General features: G+C 39.9%; 2 protein-coding genes across 3 annotated transcripts in view; one reads left to right on the top strand and one right to left on the bottom strand.

Annotated features, from left to right (window-relative positions):
* rpl34 (ribosomal protein L34) overlaps positions 1–27,682 on the top strand; it is a 116,816-nt gene that overhangs the window by 80,898 nt on the left and 8,236 nt on the right. The window lies entirely within an intron of this gene.
* Positions 92–27,591, bottom strand: trmt44 (tRNA methyltransferase 44 homolog). The gene is made up of 11 exons (XM_062993156.1): positions 27,173–27,591; positions 25,751–25,865; positions 23,995–24,214; positions 22,932–23,000; positions 22,637–22,744; positions 22,205–22,276; positions 20,522–20,628; positions 16,581–16,764; positions 14,170–14,536; positions 3,462–3,578; positions 92–542 (listed from the first exon to the last, which is right to left on the bottom strand). The coding sequence occupies exons 1-11, from the start codon at positions 27,498–27,500 to the stop codon at positions 322–324; spliced, it is 1,908 nt and encodes a 635-aa protein (XP_062849226.1). The 5' UTR covers positions 27,501–27,591; the 3' UTR covers positions 92–321.

Raw genomic sequence — 27,682 nt, forward strand, 5'->3', positions numbered from 1 at the left:
GGACTGCAAATTATTTATGCCTTTAACATTTACAGAGTACATTCTGGCAAACACACACACAAACACACACACACACAAATACAAAGAGATCTTTAGTGACCAGGTGTTTATTGTACTGTATTCGTCATGATCTATGTACCAGACAAACAAAGCAAATAAGTAACTGGCAACCTGATATTGATTACTTACACAGTGAAGCCTAAAATAGCTCATAATTCAAAATAGACAGCTAACAAAACTGTAGCTGGAGTCCACACAGAATTTTAATTCAAGTATGTCCTCAAAATACTTACAAATGCAATATTTCTGCATCTGTCATGGTCAGCTCCTGAGCTTTTTTAAGGGACGTGTGGAGGGCCGAAGGTCTCCGGCACCGTGAGCAAAAACACAGTCCTCAGTGGACAGTGGGCATCCGTTTGGGTGATGAGTGTGGAACCAACAAAGTCTAGTCTTTAGCGCTCCTGAGATCTGGGATTTCCGTTTTGAATTCGTCTGGGTGCCCTGAGTGCGCCAATCGCGAATGTGAACCTTTCCAGCCTCCACTGCAGAGGAAGGAAACAGTGAGTGGGATTACAGTATGAAAGTGAATCATTTACAGAAAATACAACAGTTTGCCAATAACCATGTTCAGAAAAGCTCACTCTCCATCTGAAGTATTAAATAAAAAGCATTTATACTTAATATGCCTTCTCCACTAGACCAGAAAAGCACAGGTAAAACTGTTTTAAATTGCTTGCTGCATAGAGCTACTAAAAATCTAATCAAATTTATAAACAAAGAGTAATTTTGTCTGTTTGCATGGTTAATACCAGGTAACTTTCCTGCCTGTACTCATTTCTAATGTATGCTTTCACATAAACAGAAACAGACAAAAACAACCAACTCATGTAACTTCTGTAAGTTCTGTAATGTAAGTTCTACAATTACTGACTGTAGTCCATCTGTTTCTCTACATACCTTTTTAGCCTACTTTCACCCTGTTCTTCAATGGTCAGGACCCCCACAGGACCACCACAAAGTAGGTATTATTTAGATGGTGCATCATTCTCAGCACTGCAGTTACAATGACATGGTGGTGGTGTGTTAGCGTGTGTTGTGCTGGTATGAGTGGATCAGACACAGCAGCGCTGATGGACTTTTTAAATACCGTGTCCACTCACTGTCCACTCTATTAGACACTCCTACCTCGTTGGTCCACCTTGTAGATGTAAAGTCAGAGACGATCGCTTATCTATTGCTGCTGTTTGAGTCGCTTATCTTCTAGACCTTCATCAGTGGTCACAGAACGCTGGCCATGGAGCTCTGTTGGCTGGATATTTTTGGTTGGTGGACTATTCTCAGTCCAGCAGTGACAGTGAGGTGTTTAAAAACTCCATCAGCGATGCTGTGTCTGATCCACTCATACCAGCACAACACACACTAACACACCACCACCATGTCAGTGTCACTGCAGTGCTGAGAATGATCCACCACGCAAATAATACCTGCTCTGTGGTGGTCCTGTGGGGGTTCTGACCCTTGAAGAACAGCATGAAAGGGGGCTAACAAAGCATGCAGAGAAACAGATGGACTACAGTCAGTAATTGTAGAACTACAAAGTGCTTCTATATGATAAGTGAAGCTGATAAAATGGACAATGTGTGTAGAAACAAGGAGGTGGTTTTAAATTTATGGCTGATCGGAATATATACTTTTTTATCTCATTACAGTTGCACCAGTCAAGGGGTGAGATATACTAGGCAGCAGGTGAACAGTCAGTTCTTCAAGTTAATGTGTTGGAATATGAGCAGCTTTAGCAAGGGGCCATATTCTAATGGCTGGACGACTAAGTCAGAGCATCTTCAAAATGGCAAGACTTTTGGGGTGTTCCCAGGATGCAATAAGCTGCATTCGAAGAATAATGTTTCATCCAAAAATACAAAGCCACTAGCATTCTGTGATCTAGTGTCTATTGATAGAATATTAGATAAAGATTAAAACTTTAAAGAAAGTAGCTCTAGTTTCTTTTTTTATATTTATTTTCTTTATGCATTTTCTGCCCTTTTTCTCCCTTTTAGCACGTCCAATTGCCTGACTGCATCATGCTTCCTCTCTACCAATGCTGATCCCTGCTCTGATTGAGGAGAACGAAGCTAACCCACGCCCCCCTCCGACACGTGGGCAGCATGCCGTATGCATTTTATCACCTGCACTTTGACGAGTGCAGTGCAGATCAGCGTTGTGTATGGAGAGACACACCCTGAGAGCACTCTTTTCTTATCTCTGTGCAGGCACCATCAATCAGCCAGCAGAGGTCTTAATTGCACCAGTCATGAGAAAGAGACCCCATTCGGCTTAGTCCCGCCCGTCTGAACAACAGGCCAACTGTTGTTTATGTGGCTGCTCAGTCTTAGCCAGCAGGCAGAGCTGAGATTCGATACAATGTATTCGAGATCCAGCTCTGGTTCCAGCGTGTGTTTTTACCGCTGCGCCACCTGAGCAGCACAGTAGCTCTAGTTTCTAACCGTACACCTACTATGATTGCTAATATGGTATGTGTTCCTAATTAAGAGGCCAGTTTAAACAGTATTTCAACAAAACTGATAGACATAATAGAGCTGTTTGTCCCTGATTGGATCAGTTCTTATTTTTAAATATGCCATGTAAATGCTCTTTTATTCTTTACTGTTTTGATCATTTCAATACTACTTAGTGAATAGTGAAACCTATTCTGAAAACACTGGTCATGAGGTAGGACACTGAACATCACCTACTCTTCCCACCTAGGAATGATTTAGAGTAACACATCTACCTACTGCCATGTTTTTGACAGGTAGCAGAAAAGCAGAGCAGAAAATCCATGCAAACATTTTACCCAGACTGTAAGCAGGTACAAGGTTCGAACACGAGTCTACAGGGCTACGGAGACGTGTCGCACCAACACTACCATCCAAGTAATGCTATATAGAAGCATTAGTCAGAATTAAGCAAAAAGATTACTCTCAAAATTCCTGCAAATGCAGGGGTTTGCTGGATATTGACTCACATAAATCTAATTTGTCATAAATCTAATTTGTCTGCCATTTTCATTATACGCCATTAAAATCTATTTTTATCAACTTGAAGACACACTTGAAATATTCTTCATTTTCAGGAAATACTAAAAAATATGCTATGCATTTGTGTGCTCAAAACAGATATGAAGGAGTTCTGGCAAGGGCTAAACTATGAACTTAAACTACGCAGCAAATAATTGCTTTTTTTCCGGATCTTTTAATTGACATCCCTTACCATCTGATTTTAATTGTGTATTATGAAAAATGTTTTCCAATATCCCATCAAGGTCTCGAGTTAGTCTCTGCCAAAATGTCCCATTTTTTTGCATCTGCATTAGACAGAAGCTTAACAGCAGCTGTCAAGAATCAAACATGGCTACAAAACAAAGAGAAGGTAGAAGTTCAGTTGGGAATTGTGCCACATACCTCTAAACACCTGGTGGTTGTTTTTGAGAAGGGTCTGAAGACCTCCACACTCTTTCTTCAATGTTTGCAAGGTGGAATGTTCCAGCATCTCAGCTACCTCACGTACTGAAAGTGAGCCTGAGCAATACATAAATCATCCAATAGATTAGTATAGGATTGTAAGAAAGGTATTAAAAAAGTAACAAGAAAAATTTATAAATTACATAAAAATATTACATTATACACCGATCAGCCATAACATGAAAACCCCCTCCTTGTTTCTACACTCACTGTCCATTTTATCAGCTCCACTTACCATATAGAAGCACTTTGTAGTTCTACAATTACTGACTGTAGTCCATCTGTTTCTCTGCATACCTTTAAAACCTGCTTTCACCCTGTTCTTCAATGGTCAGGACCCCCACAGGACCACCACAGAGTAGGTATTATTTGGGTGTTGGATCATTCTCAGCACTGCAGTGACACTGACATAGTGGTGGTGTGTTAGTGTGTGTTGTGCTGGTATGAGTGGATCAGACACAGCAATGCTGATGGAGTTTTTGAAGTCAAGTTCAAAAGACACCAATTGTTTTCATTCTAATCAGCTGAACAGTATTACTCATAAATACTGAGCACAAGACAGGGGTACTAGTATATTAGTGAAGGGAAGATACTAGTGAGGGGGCGAATGAGTCACATATTTAGTCTTGGCTTAAGTTACACTTATTGTGATTTCCTCTGGGACATCAATGCAAGTTCTATGATTGTCTTTAAATATGACTTATTGTTACTAAATCCAGCATTAATAATTTGTACTACAGTGGTACCTTGAAAGTCAACGTTAATTGCTTCTGGGAGTGCATTGAGTTTAAAAAGTGTTGAGTTTTAAGGTATTTTTTCCCCATAATGATGTATGGGAAACCTGTTAATGCATTCCATGGTCCCGTGGAACTACATATATTTTAGGCTAATATAAAATACTGGAGTTGTTTTTGACACTTATACACTGAAAATAACACAAATATAATATAAGAAACACTGAAATACAATTTAGTGGAAAGAACTTATTAGCAGTACGTTTTAGTGTTCCTATGTCGTTCTTTTAATACATTAAGTCACATTAAGCTTTTTTAACGATAAGCATTTTAGACTCTCTCGGAAAAGCTGATTCTCACAATTTCTCATAACACCGAGCTATAACACAAGTTTAAAAGTGAGACAGGAGGAAAATCCAGTAAACACAGATACATGTGGAGCTTTCAGAGTGAATTTGACACTTATTCCACATAAATGCAGATTCGTCTCATATTCGCTTTTTGATGACGTTTTATCACACCGCTCAAGCCGAGCGCTGAACAAAGCAGCAGTCACACACACGTTGAGTTTAAAGGCAACGTTGAGTTTAAGGGTGCAAATTTCTTGACAAAGGGTGTTGAGTTTCAAAGATTTTGAGTTTAGGGGACATTGAGTTACAAGGTACCACTGTACATGGTTTTATTAACAAGCCTTACCTTATGTAAACCCTATCAAGGTTTTTTAATTATGACCTTTCACACACTGTAATTGCAGACGAGGACGACATGCTTTAAATGGAGCAATATACTGTCACGTCATTACAGCCACACAGCAACACACTTACACGCCCTACCACAACACAAACACATTTCACACCACTATTAGAGGAAAATAAACTTCATCTAGCGGTAGGTTGCCTCTGTCAGTAAGCTACAGGGACTTCATTCCAATCCATTGCTAGACTATTAAAATGCTTTAGCCTGCCAGATTTCTCAGCGGCCACATTTTATTTACTACGCTATCTAGTACCAAGTACCCTCAAGACCCTTTATGTCACTGTATTTCAACCGAGAGGAACTTGCTCAAATGAGTGCAACCATTTTAAGCCCCTAATGTAATGCAGGTTGACTGCCAATGAACCCTTGTCATGCCCTGAAAATGGAATTTGGAGAATGGCTAAGAGAGTCGTAAAGTGAGATCTAAAGGCTGGGGGTCCTACAGATTGTCAAATAAAGGTTTTAATCAGGGGGGAGGTTGCAGGTTAATTGTAAGACCTGGGGTTTAAACTGTAGGGGTTAGGATTAACCCAAAACATGTATGAAAATGTATTATTTATAATGAATTTAGCATTTATTTACTTATATAATCAAAATACTTATATAATCAAATATTTATCAAAAGGTTAAAAGTCCAAGATCAACCATCACCAAGCCCTCACTGTTGGCCCTTTGAGCAAGATCCTTAAACTTTAACTGCTTGAATTCTGTCTCATGTTTAAATGCAAATCACTTTGGCTAAGACAGTCTGCCAAATGTATAACTGTAAATACGAATTGTAAAGATGTAGCTAAGAGTTTTGACTTTACACAATGTGATTATTCTGTTTAAATAAAACTACAACGAAAGGTAAAGCTATAATCATTTTTTTAACATATATCTCAACAACAGCCCAAATTGCTCAATTCAAGTCTCAATTTATATCTAAAATCGAAAAGCCATCTACCCTCTCAGAGTCAAGGGGCAATTATACTCTTCTCAAGTACCATTATGGAGAACTGCACTGTTTACAGACTAAACACAACATGTGCTTTCTTGCCATTGCTGTTCACCTATCTGTTAGGCTGCTTCTAGCTTAATGGATATTACATGCCATCTACAATACTGATAAACCATGAACACACCAGGCTGATTTTTGGAAGCCCTCTTGACGAAGCAAAAATCAGACTTTGGCATGTTCTAGGACATTTCTTTCTGTAGAAAGTGCATAAAGGCCACAAGAAAGTAGTTATATAAGTCTAATATAAGTGACCTTACAATTTATAAACATTTATAACTGTAAACAATTCAGTTCTCCATAGATTTTGACAAGCAATGCCTAATATTTAAACCTAAAAGCAATAGGAATCTCCTTCTACTTCAGTGACCAATAGATTCTGGGGGTTACGTTGGGCTTAGGACTTGTTGCTATAGTAACAAGTGCTACTTGGTTTTTCTGTTGTGCTGCAGAACAGAAAACGGTCATCCGAAGTGTTGACAGCTAAACCTAATGATCTCTCACTGTGACACTTTAAATGTCAGTAGAGAATCTGAAACTTCTTTGCACTCTGATAACATCAGAATTCTACAGATAATTTAACTGTAACAAGTACCAGAAGGTCAGCACATATACTAAATGTGCATTTTATTTTCTGACACCTGAAATCCTGCTTTGGTGTTCTACCTGAAGTCCTGTTTGCACTCCTGTTATATTCCAGTATTGGTAAAGCTTATCAAAGAAAAGGAAAATGGTACCAAGCAAGCTGGATTGCTGAATACATAATCGCTGCATAATTTGAATGGGGAGACAAAAGCCTAGAATCCCTGACGCCAGACATAACAATATCTGCGGGGCTAATACAATATCAATAGCCCATTTAGAGCCAGCCTTTAAAGCAAGAGCTACAAATGGGTATTTATGGCTGAGTGGAGCAAAAAGCTGAATGGAGTCTCACTGTTTGTGTAAACATAATTTCTGGCTCCTTCTTCCATGGCGAAGTTACATTACCAGTTACATTACTGGGTATTCAATAATAGGATGAAAGAAGTGGTATAATGCTTTTGTCTTCAATGCTCGGATAATTTGTGAAATCATTATAAAAAGTTAACATTTTCATAGATTTTTCTTGATATGTTTACTGCCAAGAATAATGTTTTTATATTTTTTAAATACAACCCCATGGTTAACATAAGGCTTCTTTTTTGCACAGTAAGGTTTAAGTGGCATTTGTGAATATAACTCCGTATATAGTGCTTCACAAAGGTTTGCCAAAGTAATCCCTTGCCCATGTGGTTATATCAGCTATTGTTAAGTGGCGGTTCTTAATGCAGTGCCAGCTGAGGGATCGAAGATCACAGGCAGTCAGCTTAAGCTTGCACCCTTGGCCTTTACGAACTGAAATTCCTCTCAATTCCTTGAATCATTTAATGATGTTATGCACTGTAGAGGGAGAAATATGCAAATCCCTTCCAATCTTTCTTTGATGTACATTGTTTTTAAACATTGCAATCATTTTCTCACATATTTGTGGACAAATGGAGATCCTCTGATCATTTTTGCTCATCAAAGACTCAGCCTTTCCTGGATGCTGCTTTTGCACCAAAATCAGCTTTGGAATCATCATTATGTAGTTTTTTCACTTCAATACTAGCCCTAAATAGTCCCCGTCCCAACTTTTTTTGGAATGTGTTGCAGGCCTGAAATGCAGGAATGGAGGTATATAAACAAATGAAATGCTGTGAGCAGACAAAACATGAAATATCTCAGGTTCAAACTGTCTGCAATCGAACAAAAGTCAAAGTAAATGTAGGGAACACTGCATTTTTATTTTATTAGCACTTTCTATACCGTCCCAACTTTTTCTGATTTGGGGTTGTACATGCTTGGGTGGCTAGTAGTATAATTTCAGGCCATGCCATCACCAAGTAATATGATACATGTTTCCTAAATGTAATGTGATAAATAATAGCATTGATTTAAACTCACAGAGCCAGAAGGATGGAAAAACTTGGTGGACAAATTGTAACAAAATAACATACTTAACATAATTAGCTTGACAAAAAAACAACAACTGAATGCCTGTGACAGTTGCTTGCTTTCACATAGCTTACAAAATCCCTGAGTGCAATTTGCTAGTCTGCTCTCACACCGCTATCATCATACAGTGTGAATTAGAAATGCTAATGATTGATAACTGACAAATAAGTCATTGCTCAGTTAAAGCTGGCAGTCAAAAGTAATACATTGGTATTACTTAACAGCTAATGCTGGATTTGAATTAAGCAATGTTAAATTCTGACTCACCTATAACTACCTTTTATGTTCTGTATTCAGATGCACAATACAGTTCTAAACCAAACAGAAAATCTTCATGAATTTGTTGTTATGCATCATTAGAACTATTACAGAAGGAAACCAGAAACAGGGAAGCTGTTTTGCAACAGTATATTGCATAATATTTTGCATCATGCTCCAGTATAAAAACAAGTCTGTTAATTACTTCATAATAACTACACTATGTTAACAGGAACATAGAGCTTCAAGATACCAACTGTATTTCTATACCTTGATTAGTCCTTGCAATGAACTGTTGTTGAACAGTGTTAATATTAGTGTTTACATATGTTCCTCATACTATTTTAAATTACTACCACATTTGTAAAATGAGGCTGTCAGTTTGAAACCAACAAATATGCTTTATTAAAGACAAGTGATTTATATTTTGATGGGACACCAAGTTTGTCGGTTAACTGTCAAGAAAGATGATCTTAACCGCTTATCCAATAAGTGTCGCAGGGGGGTGCTGGAGCCTATCCCAGCTTTTCAATGGGTGCAAGTCACACAGTAACACCCTGGACGAGGAGCCAGTCCATTGCAGGGCAGACACACATACACCCACACACACATACACACACCCATTCACCTATAGGGCAATTTAGTGTCTCCAATGAACCTGACTGCATGTTTTTCGACTGTGGGAGGAAACCGGAGCTCCCGGAGGAAAACCCACGCAGACACGAGGAGAACATGCAAACTCCTCACAGAAAGGATCCGGACCGCCCCATTTGGGGATCAAACCCAGGACCTTTTTGCTGTGAGGCGACTACCTTGCCGCCCAGTTGGTTAGCAGTCAAAAAGAAATTGGCAAATTTGCACCCTAGTGTGCATGCTTTTGGGCATTTTAAAATAGCAGGCAGAAACCCTCTGTTGTTGAGAGGTTCTTGAAATACCGTTACATAAATACATCCTATGCATAAAACATAGTGAGTGTATAATTCATACACACAGCAACAAGCAGGTACTTTACTGAGAACACTGCTATTTTAATCTGTCAACAAGGTTTACTCTCCGTAGCTCTTCATACGAGATACGGCTCTGTGTGGGAACCCTACGCCAAGAGGTGATAAGACGCAGCCACAGATTGGACTCAAGCAGCAGCAATTTCACAACCAGGAATTGGAAATTACTAGATTGTAAGATAATAGAGTCCAGAAATGTGTGCTGGAGCACTGAGCTCTGAAAGGTGGTCATTCGCATTACAAATAAGTATAAGTGATGGAAAACGCAACTTGGCAGTTGGCAGCCATTAGCTCATGCTTAACATATTTGCCATATTCTATGTCCAGATACATGCATAAGGAGGACTAGCTCCTCCAAACTGCCCTAGGAGTAAGTGATTGTGTAACCTGAAAAGTAACCTGAAATGTTCTGGCACTTTATGTAGTGGAAAAAGGCCATAGGTTGTGGTCAGTGAGCTAAAGCTAAATTACATACATTTTAGTGGAATTTATATTTTCTGTGGTAAATTCGACCTGTAAATTCATGTCATCAGACAAGAGCACAAAGGTCCTAACTAGAGATGCATGAGTACCAATACTGGTATCGGGTATTTGCCCGATACCGCGCTCATTAACTTGTACTCGTACTCGCAAACGAGGCTCCGATACTAAACATCCGATACCGTGTGCCTAGTGCACGTTGCTGCATTATGCCTAGTTCACACTACACGATTTGTGCCCTGATTTTCGCTCGGCGACTGGTCGGCGCTAGATTTGCCGGCTCTGGAGCAACTCGGCGTTCGCTCAGCGATCAAAACTCGGCTCTCAATCGCTAAGTGTGAACTATCCAACAACTCGATCCGACCGATCCGTATCGGATGTTTAGTATCGGAGCCTCGTTTGCGAGTACGAGTACAAGTTAATGAGCGCGGTATCGGGCAAATACCCCATACCAGTATCGGTACTCATGCTAATTCCAATAGGCATGAGGGGGAAGCATATTTTAGCTACAGGGTGTTTTAATAACTGAGAAACCTGTTCTGGTTTTATAATGCATCACTAATCTATAGATACCTTTCAGAAAAAAAAATAGTTTTTTGGTAACATTTCGGAAATTTGTATTATTATTTCCTTTTTTGCACCCCCCCCCTTTTCTCCCAATTTTACGTAGCCAATCTGCTGCTGGGGCCCTGAGGTGTCCAAGGAAGGGTGTCTTGACTGACACACACTCCCTCCAGTGTGTGCGCAGTCTTACCTTCTTATTCACCCACACTTCTGTGAATTTGCACATGAGGTCGGCTCCGCGCAGGGAGAGCCACGCCCCGATCCCTGTGCTCCTCCACCTCTGTGCAACCATGATCCTTACACAGCCCCACCCTTTTTTTAATTCGGTCTTTTCCCACCCAGCAGACTGAAGGCCAATTTTGTCTGGTGCAGGCATTAGCCAATTATGCCTGCAAGAGGGCGTCCAGCCGACTAGTAGCAGAGCCGAGATTCAAACAGGGGAGTTCAGAATCTCAGTGCTGGTCCTAATATTTCAGAACTTTATAAGCAAACAATATACAGGTATATATGTATATATCAGTGGTGATTTCTCTAAGACTGCAAGAGAAGCTCAGCTTTCCCTAAAATGTCCAAAATTAAATGGTCAAATATGTACAGTTGTGTTAACATTTCATTGACTACAAATGCGTTTGAACACGTTCATCTCGAAGACGAGTTCGTTCAGAATCAGCTAATTATCACAAATCGACTCGATTTTCTTAACTTAACTCATATATTCCCGTAGCGTCATTGCATTTGCCCGCAGAAGCTGAGCGTCTCTTCACTTCTATGGGACTGCGTTGAGGTTTTTTTTTATGCTCCGAAACTCGCCGGTCATTGGATAAATGGCTCGATTTTGTCCCGCCCCCGGACGCTGAGCATCTCTGGGGGTGAATGGAGCTGTGGGCGGGTCTGGACGCTGAGCTTCTGCAAGATGAATGGAGGATCAGTGGAAAGGCTGAATCCCGTTTTGATTGACAGCTAGTTTGAGTGCTACACCGTCACTTCTCAAACTCAAACTCAAAAGAAGCTTTATTGGCATGACAAATAGGGACATTCGTATTGCCAAAGCAATACACTTCATTAGTCACTTAATCACTAGGAGCTTCAGTCCCATCGCGGATTTTGCGAGTGAAGTCGAAAGACAAACTGCAACCCATTTCAGGCCATTTTCTCGTAAAAGGAAAAGAGGGCAGAATTTATGTGTAAATAAATTGACAAATTTTATGATGTAAGCCGACAATGAATATATATACAGTGTATCACAAAAGTGAGTACACCCCTCACATTTCTGCAGATATTTAAGTATATCTTTTCATGGGACAACACTGACAAAATGACACTTTGACACAATGAAAAGTAGTCTGTGTGCAGCTTATATAACAGTGTAAATTTATTCTTCCCTCAAAATAACTCAATATACAGCCATTAATGTCTAAACCACCGGCAACAAAAGTGAGTACACCCCTAAGTGAAAGTTCCTGAAGTGTCAATATTTTGTGTGGCCACCATTATTTCCCAGAACTGCCTTAACTCTCCTGGGCATGGAGTTTACCAGAGCTTCACAGGTTGCCACTGGAATGCTTTTCCACTCCTCCATGACGACATCACGGAGCTAGCGGATATTCGAGACTTTGCGCTCCTCCACCTTCCGCTTGAGGATGCCCCAAAGATGTTCTATTGGGTTTAGGTCTGGAGACATGCTTGGCCAGTCCATCACCTTTACCCTCAGCCTCTTCAATAAAGCAGTGGTCGTCTTAGAGGCGTGTTTGGGGTCATTATCATGCTGGAACACTGCCCTGCGACCCAGTTTCTGGAGGGAGGGGATCATGCTCTGCTTCAGTATTTCACAGTACATATTGGAGTTCATGTGTCCCTCAATGAAATGTAACTCCCCAACACCTGCTGCACCCATGCAGCCCCAGACCATGGCATTCCCACCACCATGCTTGACTGTAGGCATGACACACTTATCTTTGTACTCCTCACCTGATTGCCGCCACACATGCTTGAGACCATCTGAACCAAACAAATTAATCTTGGTCTCATCAGACCATAGGACATGGTTCCAGTAATCCATGTCCTTTGTTGACATGTCTTCAGCAAACTGTTTGCGGGCTTTCTTGTGTAGAGACTTCAGAAGAGGCTTCCTTCTGGGGTGACAGCCATGCAGACCAATTTGATGTAGTTTGCGGCGTATGGTCTGAGCACTGACAGGCTGACCCCCCACCTTTTCAATCTCTGCAGCAATGCTGACAGCACTCCTGCGCCTATCTTTCAAAGACAGCAGTTGGATGTGACGCTAAGCACGTGCACTCAGCTTCTTCGGACGACCAACGCGAGGTCTGTTCTGAGTGGACCCTGCTCTTTTAAAACGCTGGATGATCTTGGCCACTGTGCTGCAGCTCAGTTTCAGGGTGTTGGCAATCTTCTTGTAGCCTTGGCCATCTTCATGTAGTGCAACAATTCGTCTTTTAAGATCCTCAGAGAGTTCTTTGCCATGAGGTGCCATGTTGGAACTTTCAGTGACCAGTATGAGAGAGTGTGAGAGCTGTACTACTAAATTGAACACACCTGCTCCCTATGGACACCTGAGACCTAGTAACACTAACAAATCACATGACATTTTGGAGGGAAAATGACAAGCAGTGCTCAATTTGGACATTTAGGGGTGTAGTCTCTTAGGGGTGTACTCACTTTTGTTGCCGGTGGTTTAGACATTAATGGCTGTATATTGAGTTATTTTGAGGGAAGAATAAATTTACACTGTTATATAAGCTGCACACAGACTACTTTTCATTGTGTCAAAGTGTCATTTTGTCAGTGTTGTCCCATGAAAAGATATACTTAAATATCTGCAGAAATGTGAGGGGTGTACTCACTTTTGTGATACACTGTATATATATATATATATATATATATATATATATATATATATATATATATATATATATTAATAATACAACAGTTTAATGACAACGTTTCATTGAACGCATTGAGAAGCACTGTTGGTAATTCACCTACTATTGTGAATAATATCATTTAAATATTCATGATGTCCAAAAACACTGATGCTGCCCACTAGATGACTTCTTTTTTAAGATGACAACTTCGTTTACATTCAAATTAGTGGCTTTTAACAGACGGTTTTATCCAACGCAACTAAGATTGATGATTTAGGGCCTTGATTAGGGATCCAACATTGGCATCACTAGTCTAGTAGTTAAACCATTAAGCTACCAAAGCCAAGCTATTCACTGCACTTCACAACAGCAAGGCTGTGTAATCAGAGTGTGGGGGACAGATCGGCCTGCCTGCAGTCCAAACCTGTTATCCTTTAAAAAAGTGCTGCATTATAAGAAAATGAGACTTGCATCACAAAAGAATGGCAAAATATACATTTTTTTTATTACATTTGTTGTCTCAAATCCTTAAATAGTTATTAAGTGTTGATAAAAGATAAGTGATACCCCATAGCACAGTGAAAAACATGCTCCTGTTCCAACACCAAGATGGTTGGACTTGTATTACCTAATTGGTTTTATAATAAAGCTCACAGATTAGATGTCTTCTTAATGTACTACTAGTTTTTACTCACTACTTGTGAGATTTGTTGCATAATCTTAATAGTTTTGAATAGACTGCTATCATTTTGTAATTGGACATTTCTGCTATTAGTTCTCTGTATTAAATGAGACATATTACCATTTTAAAAAATTCCACCTCTGCAGGCCCCCATTCTTATTAAATCATTTCCATGGCTCCTTAAGTAATGCAATCATCACCTTAAAACCACTGTGCAAAATTACCACACCATGACTCATAGCTCACAAAAAGAAATGCCAAGCTCTTCTCACCTCCAGTGTTCCACTTAGTTCCATCTGACTTGTCCTCCTCCTCCTCCTCCTTTCTCGTCTCCACAGAGAGTCCCAGCAATGCACTTGCCACCTTTAGGACCACACTATCTACAAAGTCCCTAGGTAGAGCTGCACAGTTTCTTACTGTCTCAATCTTCTCCCTTGGCTGGAAGCCCCTTCCCCAGTCATGATCTGCATTGGTAATTTGTTCATCTCTTTGCTGATGAAATTCACTGTGTTCTTCCTGAGTGACATAAGTGGAGTTGGTGTATGAGGCCTGTCGGTTCCTGATGTAGTCTGCTCTTCTCACCTCAGCCAGCTCTTCTTCTGATCGCTCATAACTCCTACTCTTTCCAATGAGGCAGACCTGCAGAAAAAAACATGATGTAACATGCTGAGGCCTCAGTGTTATTTGAGAGCGACTTGTTCTTTCTTGACAAAGCAGGATACGTGTTTTGGCACCACCAGGGAAATATATGGTTGTCTGACAGACAGTGCTGTACTATTTCAGATTTTAGGTCAGACCTAACATAAATAATTCATCATTACTGAAGGTTTGCGCTGTGGCATGCTTCATAGCTGTCAGGTTTTCCAATTAATGCAATGAGACTGAAGGTTGCAGAGGTACCATACCCTGAAAAACCATTTAATACAAGTAATAATATATGGCGACAATCAATTTTAAGCATGAATGAAACAAGGTGGTGAATTTGGGTTGCTAAGCAGTACTTGTTATACAAATGCTTATGAGCCTGTGTGACTGCTCAAATCCCGGCCTAGGCTCACAAATTAAGAAAGCGCAGAGCAAAACATGAACGTAGCCATTTCGGAAAGGACTGGGGTGGGGATGGGGCATCAGTGTACACTTAGTGTTGGTCCCAGGCTCAGATTAAGAAGAACATCCACTAATAAGTAAAAGTGTAAGAATGAGCCGAGTCGGCGCCCAGGTGGCGCAGCGGGATATTCCGCTAGCACACCAGCACAGAGTTTCTGAACTCCTCGGTTTGAAACTAGGTGTTGCCACCGGTCGGCTGGGCGCCATCTGGCGGGCATGATTGGCAGTGCCTGCAGATACTAATTGGTCACCGTATCTGCAGGGTGGGGGCCGGACTATGTGTGGGTGGGTGGGTCTTCATACGATGTGTAAGGACCCTGATTGGCGGAAGAGACAGAATGCAGGGGCGAGAAGAGGGCTGTACACATGTCGGAAGAGGCGTGTAGAGCGACGTGCTCTCCTTGGATGCAATCTGGTATCTCTAAGCAGCAGAAGACAAAATTGAATGCTCTAAATCGGGAGGAAAATGGGGAGAAAATGCATTAAAAAAAAGAATGAGCCGAGTCTAATAGGTGATCACTTTAAGTAAAAATATTGATGTCATATGTCATTTCAAACAGGTGATATCAACAGGTGATTTTAATCATATTTTGGTACAACAGCAGTATCCACAAACAAGTCTTTGAGGAGCATAGACAATCAGAGGATTTCCACTTCAACAAATGTGTAAAAAAAATATTGAAATGTTTAAAACCAATCTTCCTTAAAGAAAATTTGAAAGGAATTTGCTAATTACTTCCTCTACAGTGCATAATATTATCAAACAATTTAAGAAATCTGGAGGAATTTCAGTGCATAAAGAGCAACTGGAAATTGAAGTTAAAAGAGAGCTCACTAGTTGTAACATTCTATTGATTGGGCCTGGGTCACATGAAAAGATTTTGGTATAAAAAAAAAGCAGACTAAGACTGTTTTCTGTGTTTTATATAGTACTGTATTACACCTCTCCTAATTACTGAGTTCACCAGTTAGTGACCACAAAGTGGTTGATGAAAATAAAATAAAAAAATGAATTCCCACTGACACAATGCTGTTCATTAAAGAAACCTTAGACCTCAGAAGTAATCAATGGGGACTTTTGGCTGTTATTTAATAAAAGACAACGCAAACTAAATCAGCAACATCACTGTGTCTGTTTCATGAAAGGAGAAACTGGTCTCTGATCCAAGAATCAGAGCAGTAAAATAGAACTTGAAAAAACATAATTCATTACAGAAGATGCAGACGTGTCATGGGTGCTGTTTCCACTTCTTTTTACACTGATGGTTTTAATGAAAGAACAAGCATTTTTTTTCCCTTCACAGTTGTGGCATAAACAGCCTTTTCTTATATACATAAATGGCTAAACACAAATGTTTCCTCTTTAAATACAAGGGTTCACATACATTTTCCATTTATTGCCAATTTAATGCAAATTAAGGTCATTTCAAAATGTTCAAAAACCTTTTCTCTGCAACTGTAAATAATGGGATATAATTATAAATAATTAGAACATAAAACCTTAATATTACAAATATTTTTTTCTGGAATATAAAAATACGGCATATATAAGAGTGAAAAAGTCTGTTTATCTTACTCGTTTGGTGGAGGGGATCCTCAGACAGTCTTCATCGGTTTTAAAGCCACATGCTTCACTGACCTCACTAATGAAGTCTATGTACTCTCTGTACTGAGACTTCTTACACTGCCTGCGCTGGTACTTTTCACAGAAGTCAAAGAAGCAACAGGGGAGAACAAAATAGCGGCAGGAGTAGGACGATCTGTTCACAGAAAAATATAAATATACAAAAAAGACAATTTGTAAAAAACATTACAAATAAAAAGAATTGAAACTTGAACATATAATTAAATGACAAAAATAAAAAAAAGATTCCAGTGTTTTTACTACCTTAATTGTATAATTGTATTTCACTATAAACATGTTTCAAATGTAATGCCTGCAACATACTCTAATTGTTGCTGTTTTGCAAGTGGAATTTTTCTTCATTCTTGATTAAGACTTCAGATACTTAACAATCTGTTCCTGCTCTTGCCTGATTGTCCATTTTATAATATGGCATACATTTTCAATAAAAGACAGATCTGGACTGCAGGCAAGCCAATCAGGCATATGTACTCTGTGTCTACAAAGCCACACTGTTGTAGTACATGTAGAACAAGGCCTGACATTGTCTTGCTAACATAACCAGGAAAATATGTCACATTGATGCCAAAAAATGTCTCTCTAAAATCACACATGCTGTGGGCACTGATGTAGCCCCACTCCATGGCAGATGTTGGCTTTTGCACCTTTGCTGATAACAATCTGGGGGGTCCTTTTTTGTCTTTTGCACAGAGAACTCAACTTACATTTTTGGTGGTAATAAGCTGAAACATGGACTGACTACAGCCGAAATTAAATCATTACACAGCGGCAGACTATTGTTAAGTGACAATTATTTTCCTGCACATTCAAAGGTGGTTTTTGACTGTGTTTTACACAGATGATTGTGCCTTACACAGCGATTTCATGAATCTTTTCACATACAGTGCCTTGCAAAAGTATTCAGCCCCCTTGAACTTTTCAACCTTTTGCCACATTTCAGGCTTTAAACATAACGATATGAAATTGTAATTTTTTGTGAAGAATCAACAACAAGCGGGACACAATCGTGAAGTGGAACGAAATTTATTGGATATTTTAAACTTTTTTTAGAAATAAAAAACTGAAAAGTGGGGCGTGCAATATTATTCAGCCCCCTTGCGTTAATACTTTGTAGCGCCACCTTTTGCTGCGATTACAGCTGCAAGTCGCTTGGGGTATGTCTCTATTAGTTTTGCACATCGAGATACTGAAATTTTTGCCCATTCTTCCTTGCAAAACAGTTCGAGCTCAGTGAGGTTGGATGGAGAGCGTTTGTGAACAGCAGTTTTCAGCTCTTTCCACAGATTCTCGATGGGATTCAGGTCTGGACTTTGACTTGGCCATTCTAACACCTGGATACGTTTATTTGTGAACCATTCCATTGTAGATTTTGCTTTATGTTTTGGATCATTGTCTTGTTGGAAGATAAATCACCGTCCCAGTCTCAGGTCTTTTGCAGACTGCAACAGGTTTTCTTCCAGAATGGTCCTGTATTTGGCTCCATCCATCTTCCCATCAATTTTAACCATCTTCCCTGTCCCTGCTGAAGAAAAGCAGGCCCAAACCATGATGCTGCCACCACCATGTTTGACAGTGGGGATGGTGTGTTCAGGGTGATGAGCTGTGTTGCTTTTATGCCAAACATAACGTTTTGCGTTGTGGCCAAAAAGTTCGATTTTGGTTTCATCTGACCAGAGCACCTTCTTCCACATGCTTGGTGTGTCTCCCAGGTGACTTTTTATAGATATCTTTGAGAAATGGCTTTCTTCTTGCCACTCTTCCATAAAGGCCAGATTTGTGCAGTGTACGACTGATTGTTGTCCTATGGACAGATTCTCCCACCTCAGCTGTAGATCTCTGCAGTTCATTCAGAGTGATCATGGGCCTCTTGGCTGCATCTCTGATCAGTCTTCTCCTTGTTTGAGCTGAAAGTTTAGAGGGACGGCCGGGTCTTGGTAGATTTGCAGTGGTCTGATACTCCCTTCATTTCAATATGATCGCTTGCACAGTGCTCCTTGAGATGTTTAAAGCTTGGGAAATCTTTTTGTATCCAAATTCGGCTTTAAACTTCTCCACAACAGTATCTCGGACCTGCCTGGTGTGTTCCTTGGTCTTCATGATGCTCTCTGCGCTTTAAACAGAACTCTGAGACTATCACAGAGCAGGTGCATTTATACGGAGACTTGATTACACACAGGTGGATTCTATTTATCACCATCAGTCATTTAGGTCAACATTGGATCATTCAGAGATCCTCACTGAACTTCTGGAGTGAGTTTGCTGCACTGAAAGTAAAGGGGCTGAATAATATTGCACGCCCCACTTTTCAGGTTTTTATTTCTAAAAAAAGTTTAAAATATCCAATACATTTCGTTCCACTTCACAATTGTGTCGCACTTGTTATTGATTCTTCACAAAAAATTACAATTTCATATCTTTATGTTTAAAGCCTGAAATGTGGCAAAAGGTTGAAAAGTTCAAGGGGGCTGAATACTTTTGCAAGGCACTGTAGATAGTGTGCGTAGATGGTAATGGTGTGCATTATGAAATGTTCTTTTTGAACTTCTTGTGATGAGTCACAATGGATTTTTGAAGAAAAGTTTCACGGTAGTCATTAAAAAACACTAAATTAAATTATAGAATGGATGTAAGCTACAACACACAGCATAGCCTACCTTAATGGCTTCCTTTCAAAGAAGAATATTCTTGAATCCGTGTTTTAACACCCCCCTCTGCATTCACACAATCGGTTGGGAGTAGCGGCCTTAGACTGACATCTTGGACATTTTGTCTAACCGATTTCTAGTGTAACCGAGTGTCTTTAGAGTTTGCTGAGTTTATAAAGAAAGAAATAAACTGTACACAAACTATCGCAGCACAGAGATGATCATGGGTGTAGAGAAGCACACTTTCCCTTTGACTATGGAATCCCCAAGAGAACAAAATGCACTCAATATGTAAACACACATCAAACACTGTCTGCACACTACACCACAGAATAGTCTGTTCCACTAACGTTATTACCGTATGATTGCTAGGACCGCCTCATATTGCACACTGCGCCTCATATTTAATACACTACCCGAATGAAAAACGTTAAATTGCTAAACACAAACCTTAAATTTTACATTTCACAGCAAATTGAATATTACACAGGAAACGGCACATTTCATGGTCCGTGACACGATTTTGCTGGCCGTGAATTAGGTAGAGCCTTACACATAATATACCGTTTTCTAGCAAACTTATCCCTTATTGTGCCTGAAATGCAAAAGGCTTATTTTATCAAGGCCTTAAACAAAAGGGAAATACAAATGGTAATGATATAAAACTTAAACGAAATAAAATACATATTTAAATAGTTTTGAAGCCGATCTGGTCATGCACACTGCCAAGTTTTACCAAAACATGTGCCAACAACATTGACTCATGAGCCAAGCTGAAGAGCTCCACCTAGTGTCTAATCTGTTCTAAACTACACACACACACACACACACACACCCACACACACCCACACACCCATACACACCCATAACATATTACGTTCACTACATGTCGTCCCTGTTACATGAAGTTGCCCTGAAAATTCCACTTCACAGAAAATTTACTTTTCTGGTCATATTTCTCCTTACTCTTCTGCATGAGATACACAATAGATTACCTCATAATGTCCTTCCACTGTAACACTGAGGTCATTTTAAATAGGTTTTCCCATGATTACGTAAAACACAACTAACTCTGGCCAGACACGAGTCTTAAAAGCCCTGAAAATAGATCTCAAACAGAGTAGCAGCAATACGCAATAGCAAGTGCTCAAACCCTCTTCACAGTTATTTAGTGGAGATCAGGTGGCACTTCAGCATTTGTACCAAATTGCCAGCTTGATGACTTGCCTGGCTGCTATAACGGGGATCCATGGTGTGAGCTCATCCGAGTGGTTTCCAATCAGCCAGTCCGTCTCAGGGAAGAGGAAAGCAGCGCTGGGCGTGATTGCCTTTTCCTAAAATAGACAGGAGTAGCCAGTGCATTTCATTATCAGGAGCTAAAGGTGTAATGACAGCAGAAATTGCTCGTCTTGCGCTGAAGATGGATAAGAAGGCTGCTGATGGGGTTGTGTTATCATGTAGTTACAGAATTAAATCATTATTTATTAACAATGCATTAAGGTTTGCTAGCAGTCTGGTTTTAAGAAAATAATTGATCTATTTCTGTGATAGATGATGATTTATTTATACACTGTTAAATCCACATAGAAAGCAGGTACATATAATTAATGTTCTTAAACAACACATTAAACAACTGTTCCACCCAAATGGCATGTTGTATTTTCAAGCAATTGATTCATAGTAACCAAACATGTATTTTTTATATCAGATGTGATTATGTAAGTAATGTAAAACACAGTTGGCAATTAATTGAATCATTTTAGTGTTAATTGTATCAGTGTTGTAAAGCCTAAAGAGACAACATTACCCAGAAACAGCATAGAGCTGCACATATGAGCAACATTTATAAATCACAGTGTGTTACAACACAAAGCATCCTAAAATCTGAAAAGCACAACTATTTTTGGAGACATTCCATTTTTCCTCTCAGCATGTAACAACACGTGTCTCTCAGTGATGTTTTTACACAATAAGGACACCAATGGTGGAGTACCCACTCTAAAAGCACATTAGTTCCCATGAGGCCTGGCATTAAAAAAAACCTCAGTTCTTCTTTTTAAAGTACAGTGTTATAAATAATATATTTCTGAAAAGATGCTAGCCCACTAGCCCCTGAGCTGGGATGCATGGTTCGAATCCCGAGCTGTGCAATTGCTTGGGCGGGAGTCAACATTACATACAGACCTTATCGGTTAAGTCTGGTGAGGGGAGGGGAGGTGACCAAGGTCCTGCAATGGATTGGCGTCTTATCCGTGTTACCGCATTTGCCTTCAGTGATTTTGTCCATATATTGCAATGCCCCAGTTCTCCAAAACAGTCCCAGGTCATTATACAACCACCAGCAGCAGCCTGAGGTGATATAAAGTGGAAATGACAGCTGTATTTTAGCAGCTTTATATTTCTTGTTTTGGTAGTTTCTTGAGTTCATCTGGACAAATGTCCTCCTAGCATAAGGTGACAGTTTGGGTGTTCTACACATGCTTGGCAAAGTACTTTGTATTTCTAAATTTGTGTTTACACAGATGATCTCAGGACCCGAAGTTGCATAGGTGCTATTGCCCAGTTGGTGTTTAAATACAGCCACATTCATGTCCCCTACTATGGATCTAAATCCATGACAAACGTTTAGTTAATTTAAAAGAAAGAAAACCCTGAAATTAGACATTCAAGTCTTGAGCCAACAATATAATCCAAATGTATTTCAAATAAAATGTGTATGAAAGATGGTTGAGCTCAAGCTCATTCAAGAATTTAAGTTTATATTTATTTTTCACTTTTATAGATTTTTGAGGTCTTTCAGTAGCAAATTTTATGTTTTTTCTGGTCTCAGATCTGTCACCTACAGATGAACACGTTTACAAGTGCATGCAAACAAATGACTTCAGCTGTACACTGGTTAAAGTATATTACCTCTAAGTGTGTACTGGGCCCATACATATCCCAGATCTTCCTCTTGCGCACATCAATGCCTTTTCCAGGGTGCTGTAAAACAAGAGTCTGTGAGTGCTTTAGCCTGACTAAAATCAACCAAGAGCATCACACAGTTTACCATTACTGTGCATAATTGTGTTATAGCATCCAGGCGTGAATGTCAGTAGTGACTGTGAAGGGTATTCATTTCTAATCCAGCATATGATTAAAAAAGGTTGGGGTGAAAAATCGTGGAGGATTTATTATCGTCTTCAGTTGGCTTCTACCATGACATTGATTTTCAAGCTGGATAAAGCTTGGCAGATTAAAAGACCTACAGGGCAAAGTTAGTTCACAGACTGGACTGGGGGCATATGGTAAATTATGTTATAATTTAACAGCTAGACAAATTAAGAGACAGTGCTGACATACTCCCTCATTGTTTAAAATGTGTACTAGCAATCCGTTTCCACAGCCCAGGTCCACGAAAGACTGTTTGGATGTTGTTGCATTTTCAGCACGCTCTTCACTCCACAAAACCTGTGCAGGGATATAGAGGCAAGGTTCATTTCCATTCTAACACTTTACTGTGGCATAATATTGCAAACAATAAATGAATAATGCACAAAGTTAAAGTGGTATGATCTGAACATGATCTGCTCTAAAAAAAAAGTACACTTTATAATGTTTATAAGCAACAGAGTTTAAAGATGAAGCTTAGACCTACCAGGAGATATGTAGCAATGGCAACATCTTCAAACACAAATTTCTCAGGATCAGTAACTTCAGGCCATACCTATAAGAAAATAAGGGTACACTTACTTAAAGGTTTTAGGTGTCTTGACCTTTGCTGGCACACAGTCATTTAAATATGACAAAATATAATGACAACTTGAGTGCCCAGATAGCACCGTAGTAAACAATGCTAGCCCACTACTGCTGGGATCCAGGGTTTGCACAGGGTTCTACATACAGACATGATTGGTTATGTCTAAAGTGGGCTGGGGGTGGCCAAGATCCCGTGTTGGACTGGCGTCCCATCCAGGGTGTGTTACTTCATTGCGCCCAGTGATTCCACTGAAGCCTTACCCATTGCAACCCTGACCAGGATAAAGTGGTGGGAAAATTAAAATTAAGTTACCATGAAACTCGACGTCAATTGGTTCTGGGACTGGTTTCTGATTTAAAAGACATTGAGTTTTAAGGTACCAGATTCTTCAGATTCAAGTGGGTAAGAAAGCAGCAATTGCACACAAATTGGGCATAAATGCCCAGTCTGAAACTGCTTGGAAAACTGGTGTCCGTCCTGTTCCGAAAAAACTCTATTCCAGTTTGCTTACAGTGTAGAATTGATCAAGCCCTGATTTAACCCAAAAGGATTACTGTATCAGTTGTGTGCTTGGGTGGCACAGTGGTAGATCATGCTAGCCCACTACCACTGATATTAGGGGTTCGAATCTCAGCAGTGCTACACAGACAAAATTGGCTATGTCTACAAGGGAACAATAATGGCCAGACAGCCTATCTATTGGAAAGTGCACTCGTCAGTGCTCTCTCCAGTGCTGGGTTTGAGGATAAAAATAAGAAGGGTGGCGATACAATTTAATAAAAGAAAACATTCTGACCAAGCAGATTCTGCAATATTTTTAGACAACCTACAAAAACTTAAAGTTGTGTTGAAGTCGGAGAGAGAGAAACAAATAAATTAATTTTACCCTAATTTTGATTAGGCAAATGGAAATACGAGTAAAAAATCAAGTCCAATAGGTTATCAACAAACCAGCACCCACCTTGACCATTTCTTTGTATTTGTTTTTCAGCTGCTGGTAGAGTATGCTGTACTTCTCAACTGAAATAAGAGACAGAGTACTCTTGAACTCGGGAGCTTTGCTCTGCGTGGCCCAGCATGCCAGTTTAGGGAGAAGCTGTGATGAAAGCCAGTTCAGGTTGGGGTAGGTCACACCATCACTGTGCCACTCATCAGGAGTGAACGCATGAAGAGACAGAACCCTAAGAAGACAGAACTTTTAGTACAGGTTAACCACAATGCTATAATAGAGCAAACAGTGAGGATTCAGAATAAAATAGACTATTAATTTGTTTGCTGTAAATTAACAAATTATAGTTCTTGTTAAGCTGTGATAACGTTCTGTGCTCCCGAAAGCTCATCAAGTCAGCCAATTTTTTTCTTTCAGCAGCTCCCATATATGGTATTTTATGTGAAGTATAGTATAATATATGTTTAATATCAATCGCTGTCGCACATCGTTGACTTTAACAGTATTTGCAGCTGCTACATGGTTGATAGCATTGCTACTGCCATTGCTATATTTGCTTGCTACTATTGCAGATGGAAATATAATATGGATCTAGTCTAGTCATTTCCAATTCCCATTTGCAAAACATCTGCCACTTGCACAGCCCCTGATCTGATTAAGGAGAGTCTGATCGCCCCCTCTGACACATGTTCAATCTGTGGCCACTTCTCATCACCCACACAGAGCCATATAGCCAGATCCACCCTCGCTTCATTTTTAGACCGCTGCACCACCCAAGCGCCTCATCAATAATTTCTACAATAACTCCCATCACATATGTTCACTTTATAAATATACAGTTCCTGATTACAGGTGTTATCTGTGTTGCTATGCACAGTGTATCAGCCCACTCTATTCTGTCCATCTGCAAAAACGCTTCACAAAAGGACCATCATTGACCAGGTATTATCTATTTGCAAGACCATTCCTTACACAACAATGCTAATGAAATGGTCTGTGTTTTGCAGACAAGAATTTTACTAGTGCAGAGGCATTTACCTCCATGTCACTGCTGAGCTGACCAACCAATCAAAATCATTAATTCAAACTTATGTGAATATGTAAGGTCTTATGAGAAATAGTAATTGGTTGTGTCTGAGAGACTGATAGAGAGGTCATAGTCCAGATATAGCGTTTTTCCACGTTTTTGGACCGCTTAAAGAAGCTTCAAGGGGAAGAAGATTTTTATGTGATGGTGATGTGAAAGCAGGGGTGCATCAGTGGCTACGCCCTTAACCAAAAACATTTTTTGCTGATGGCATTAAAAAGTTGGTATGACGCTGGGAGAAATTCATCGGGTTTTTTTTCTAGTGATGTCATTTGTTTTCAAAATTCTTAATAAATAGAGTTAAAAAAAGTGTGGAAACTTTTTGAAGAACCCTCGTATGTTCACGCTCAACAACCTCTAGTGATGCTATTAAACTATTAAAACTTCCATGTCCGTTTTACCGCTATGCTGAAAATGCTGCATTGCCCAAATCATATATGATTAACAATGGTCCTACAGTGGTCCCTTTCTATTACTGTATAAAGTATCAAGTACAAATTGTGCAAGTAATTCTATACATATAAACTGAACCCATGTCAATACAGCAGGTCAGCCAGATGAAACGATGTGATCATCAGTGCCTCCAATCTCAGGTATAGATCTCTTTGTAAACACTTCACAGCATCCAGTGTGCAGTGTTTCTATCAAAACCTTATTACTGTGGTTTGAGATGGCACTTACCAATCATCAGACTTTTCCTGAAGCTGGATCTGATAGATGTTACTTTTTTGTAGAATAACGAGACCTTGACTGTCTTCTTCAGTTGGAAGAAATGTCACTGTTTGCCCATTTAAATCTAGAGGATTGAAAATAAATTACCATTCAGTAATATGCAGCTGCATGCAAACAACTGGACACTTAAGTTGTATGTTTTGTTGATTTTCTGACTAAAAATAAGTTAATACATAATGCTGTGAGGCGACAGTGCTACCCACTTAGCCACTGTGTCGCCCCTGATGCTTAAGAGTAAACGCACATTTGTGAAACAACCAACCATCAAATGGAACAAAAACCAACAATGAAACCATACTGATTTAGTTCAGCAAGTTGTGGGCAGCTGTAGCCTAGTGGTTAAGGTACTAGTAATCAGAACAGGGGCGGCTCGTTCCTTAGGGCGATCTGGCGACACACCACCAAAGGGCGAAAGGGGAGACATTTTTCTATCACAGCTGTGACTGTTCTGGATTCTGTCTTGCCTCGGAATATCGTAGTCCAATCAGCGTCGAGTTGTGTTCCGTACAGTACCGCCCCTTTTGGGGCGACTTCAGTCTAACTGAAAATCACCCCGAGTTGCTCTCATAGACTCTCATGTTAAGGCTCTTTTTTTCTAACTGCAGGTGCTGCAATACAATCTGAATGGCTTGCGGGAGGGCTCGCACTTACGTGCTTGCGTCACACGTAACCTGGTGTCGCGATCTCATCACCATGACTACCATTACCTCAGTTCGGAGCAACTCCATCGTGTAATCAGGATAAATGAGCAACTAAAGAATTAGGGCCACCCAGACCAAATTTAAACATCAAGTATCTACAAAGGGGGTTAAATCATATAAGTAACAAGTAAATTACAAGTAAGTAATGTCATTTTTATATTGTGATTGCGCTTATTGTATCTCACCAATTGTTTAATTGTACTTCTTTATTCATTGCACATCAGCCCCGATGCCAATCTTTATTCTGGAGCTGCTGCACCTAAAATAAAATGCTATCTGATGAAGACTGAATTAAATTGTTAGGGTGAAGGCTTTACTTAATTTTATGATTAATGGTAAAGCTTGTCTCTCTCCATGTTCAAAGTTATTTGTGAAGGCAAACTGACAGATGACTTAAGATGTTAATTATTTAAGCTTTAATTTTCCCATTGAACGAGTCACCTTGGCCATCATCGCAACAATTGACCCCCCATGAGAGATTTGGCAGGAGCCGCCACTTAATCAGAAGGTTGCTGGTTCAAGCCCCACCACTGCCAGGTTGCCACTGTTGGGCCCTTGAGCAAGACCCATAATCCTCAATTGCTTAGACTGTATACTGTCACAGTACTGTAAGTCGCTTTGGATAAAAGCATCTGCTAAATACTGAAAATGTAATTGTAAGGTACCTGACCTTTAACTATGATCTCTTTATACACTGTAGCTCCACCGCTGGTAACTTTAGGGATGATGGTTCTGGCTCCTACACTCCAGGTTGGAACAGTGTGGTACTCAGGGTGTAGGAAGGACAAAATCTGAGGTAAATCCTGAACATTAATACCAGTCAGTCCACACAGAACAGCTCCAAGCCCATCACTCTCTACAGCTGTATATTCACTCTCAGTAGCTCCACACAGCCGCTTATTCACTACATGAGGTTTCTGTAGCCACACATCCACAGCCGACCAAAACCCTTCATACCTGCACTCAACCCCGACACTCAGCTCACATAGTCTAGTCATGATACCATCACACAACTGTACTGAAATAAATCCCTTAAAATACAAATAACTACTCTAATAACTGTACTTCTACTATTAGCACAGCGTTACACATACGGCCAAAGCATCACTTTCAACATAAAAGACCTAGTTCAACCCTGGGCTAAAGAGTTTGAATCATGAGGTGGAGGTATTCAAATTAT

Source organism: Trichomycterus rosablanca, chromosome 4 (genome assembly GCF_030014385.1).
Source record: "Trichomycterus rosablanca isolate fTriRos1 chromosome 4, fTriRos1.hap1, whole genome shotgun sequence".
Taxonomy (NCBI): domain Eukaryota; kingdom Metazoa; phylum Chordata; class Actinopteri; order Siluriformes; family Trichomycteridae; genus Trichomycterus; species Trichomycterus rosablanca.

Coding starts and splice junctions, on each gene's coding strand:
- trmt44 (XM_062993156.1), bottom strand. CDS start 27,500: ATGACTAGACTATGTGAGCTGAGTGTCGGGGTTGAGTGCAGGTATGAA. Junction 23,001..23,994: donor AATACAAAGAAATGGTCAAG/GTGGGTGCTGGT, acceptor ATTTTCTTATAG/GTATGGCCTGAAGTTACTGA. Junction 22,745..22,931: donor CCATTGCTACATATCTCCTG/GTAGGTCTAAGC, acceptor ATCCCTGCACAG/GTTTTGTGGAGTGAAGAGCG.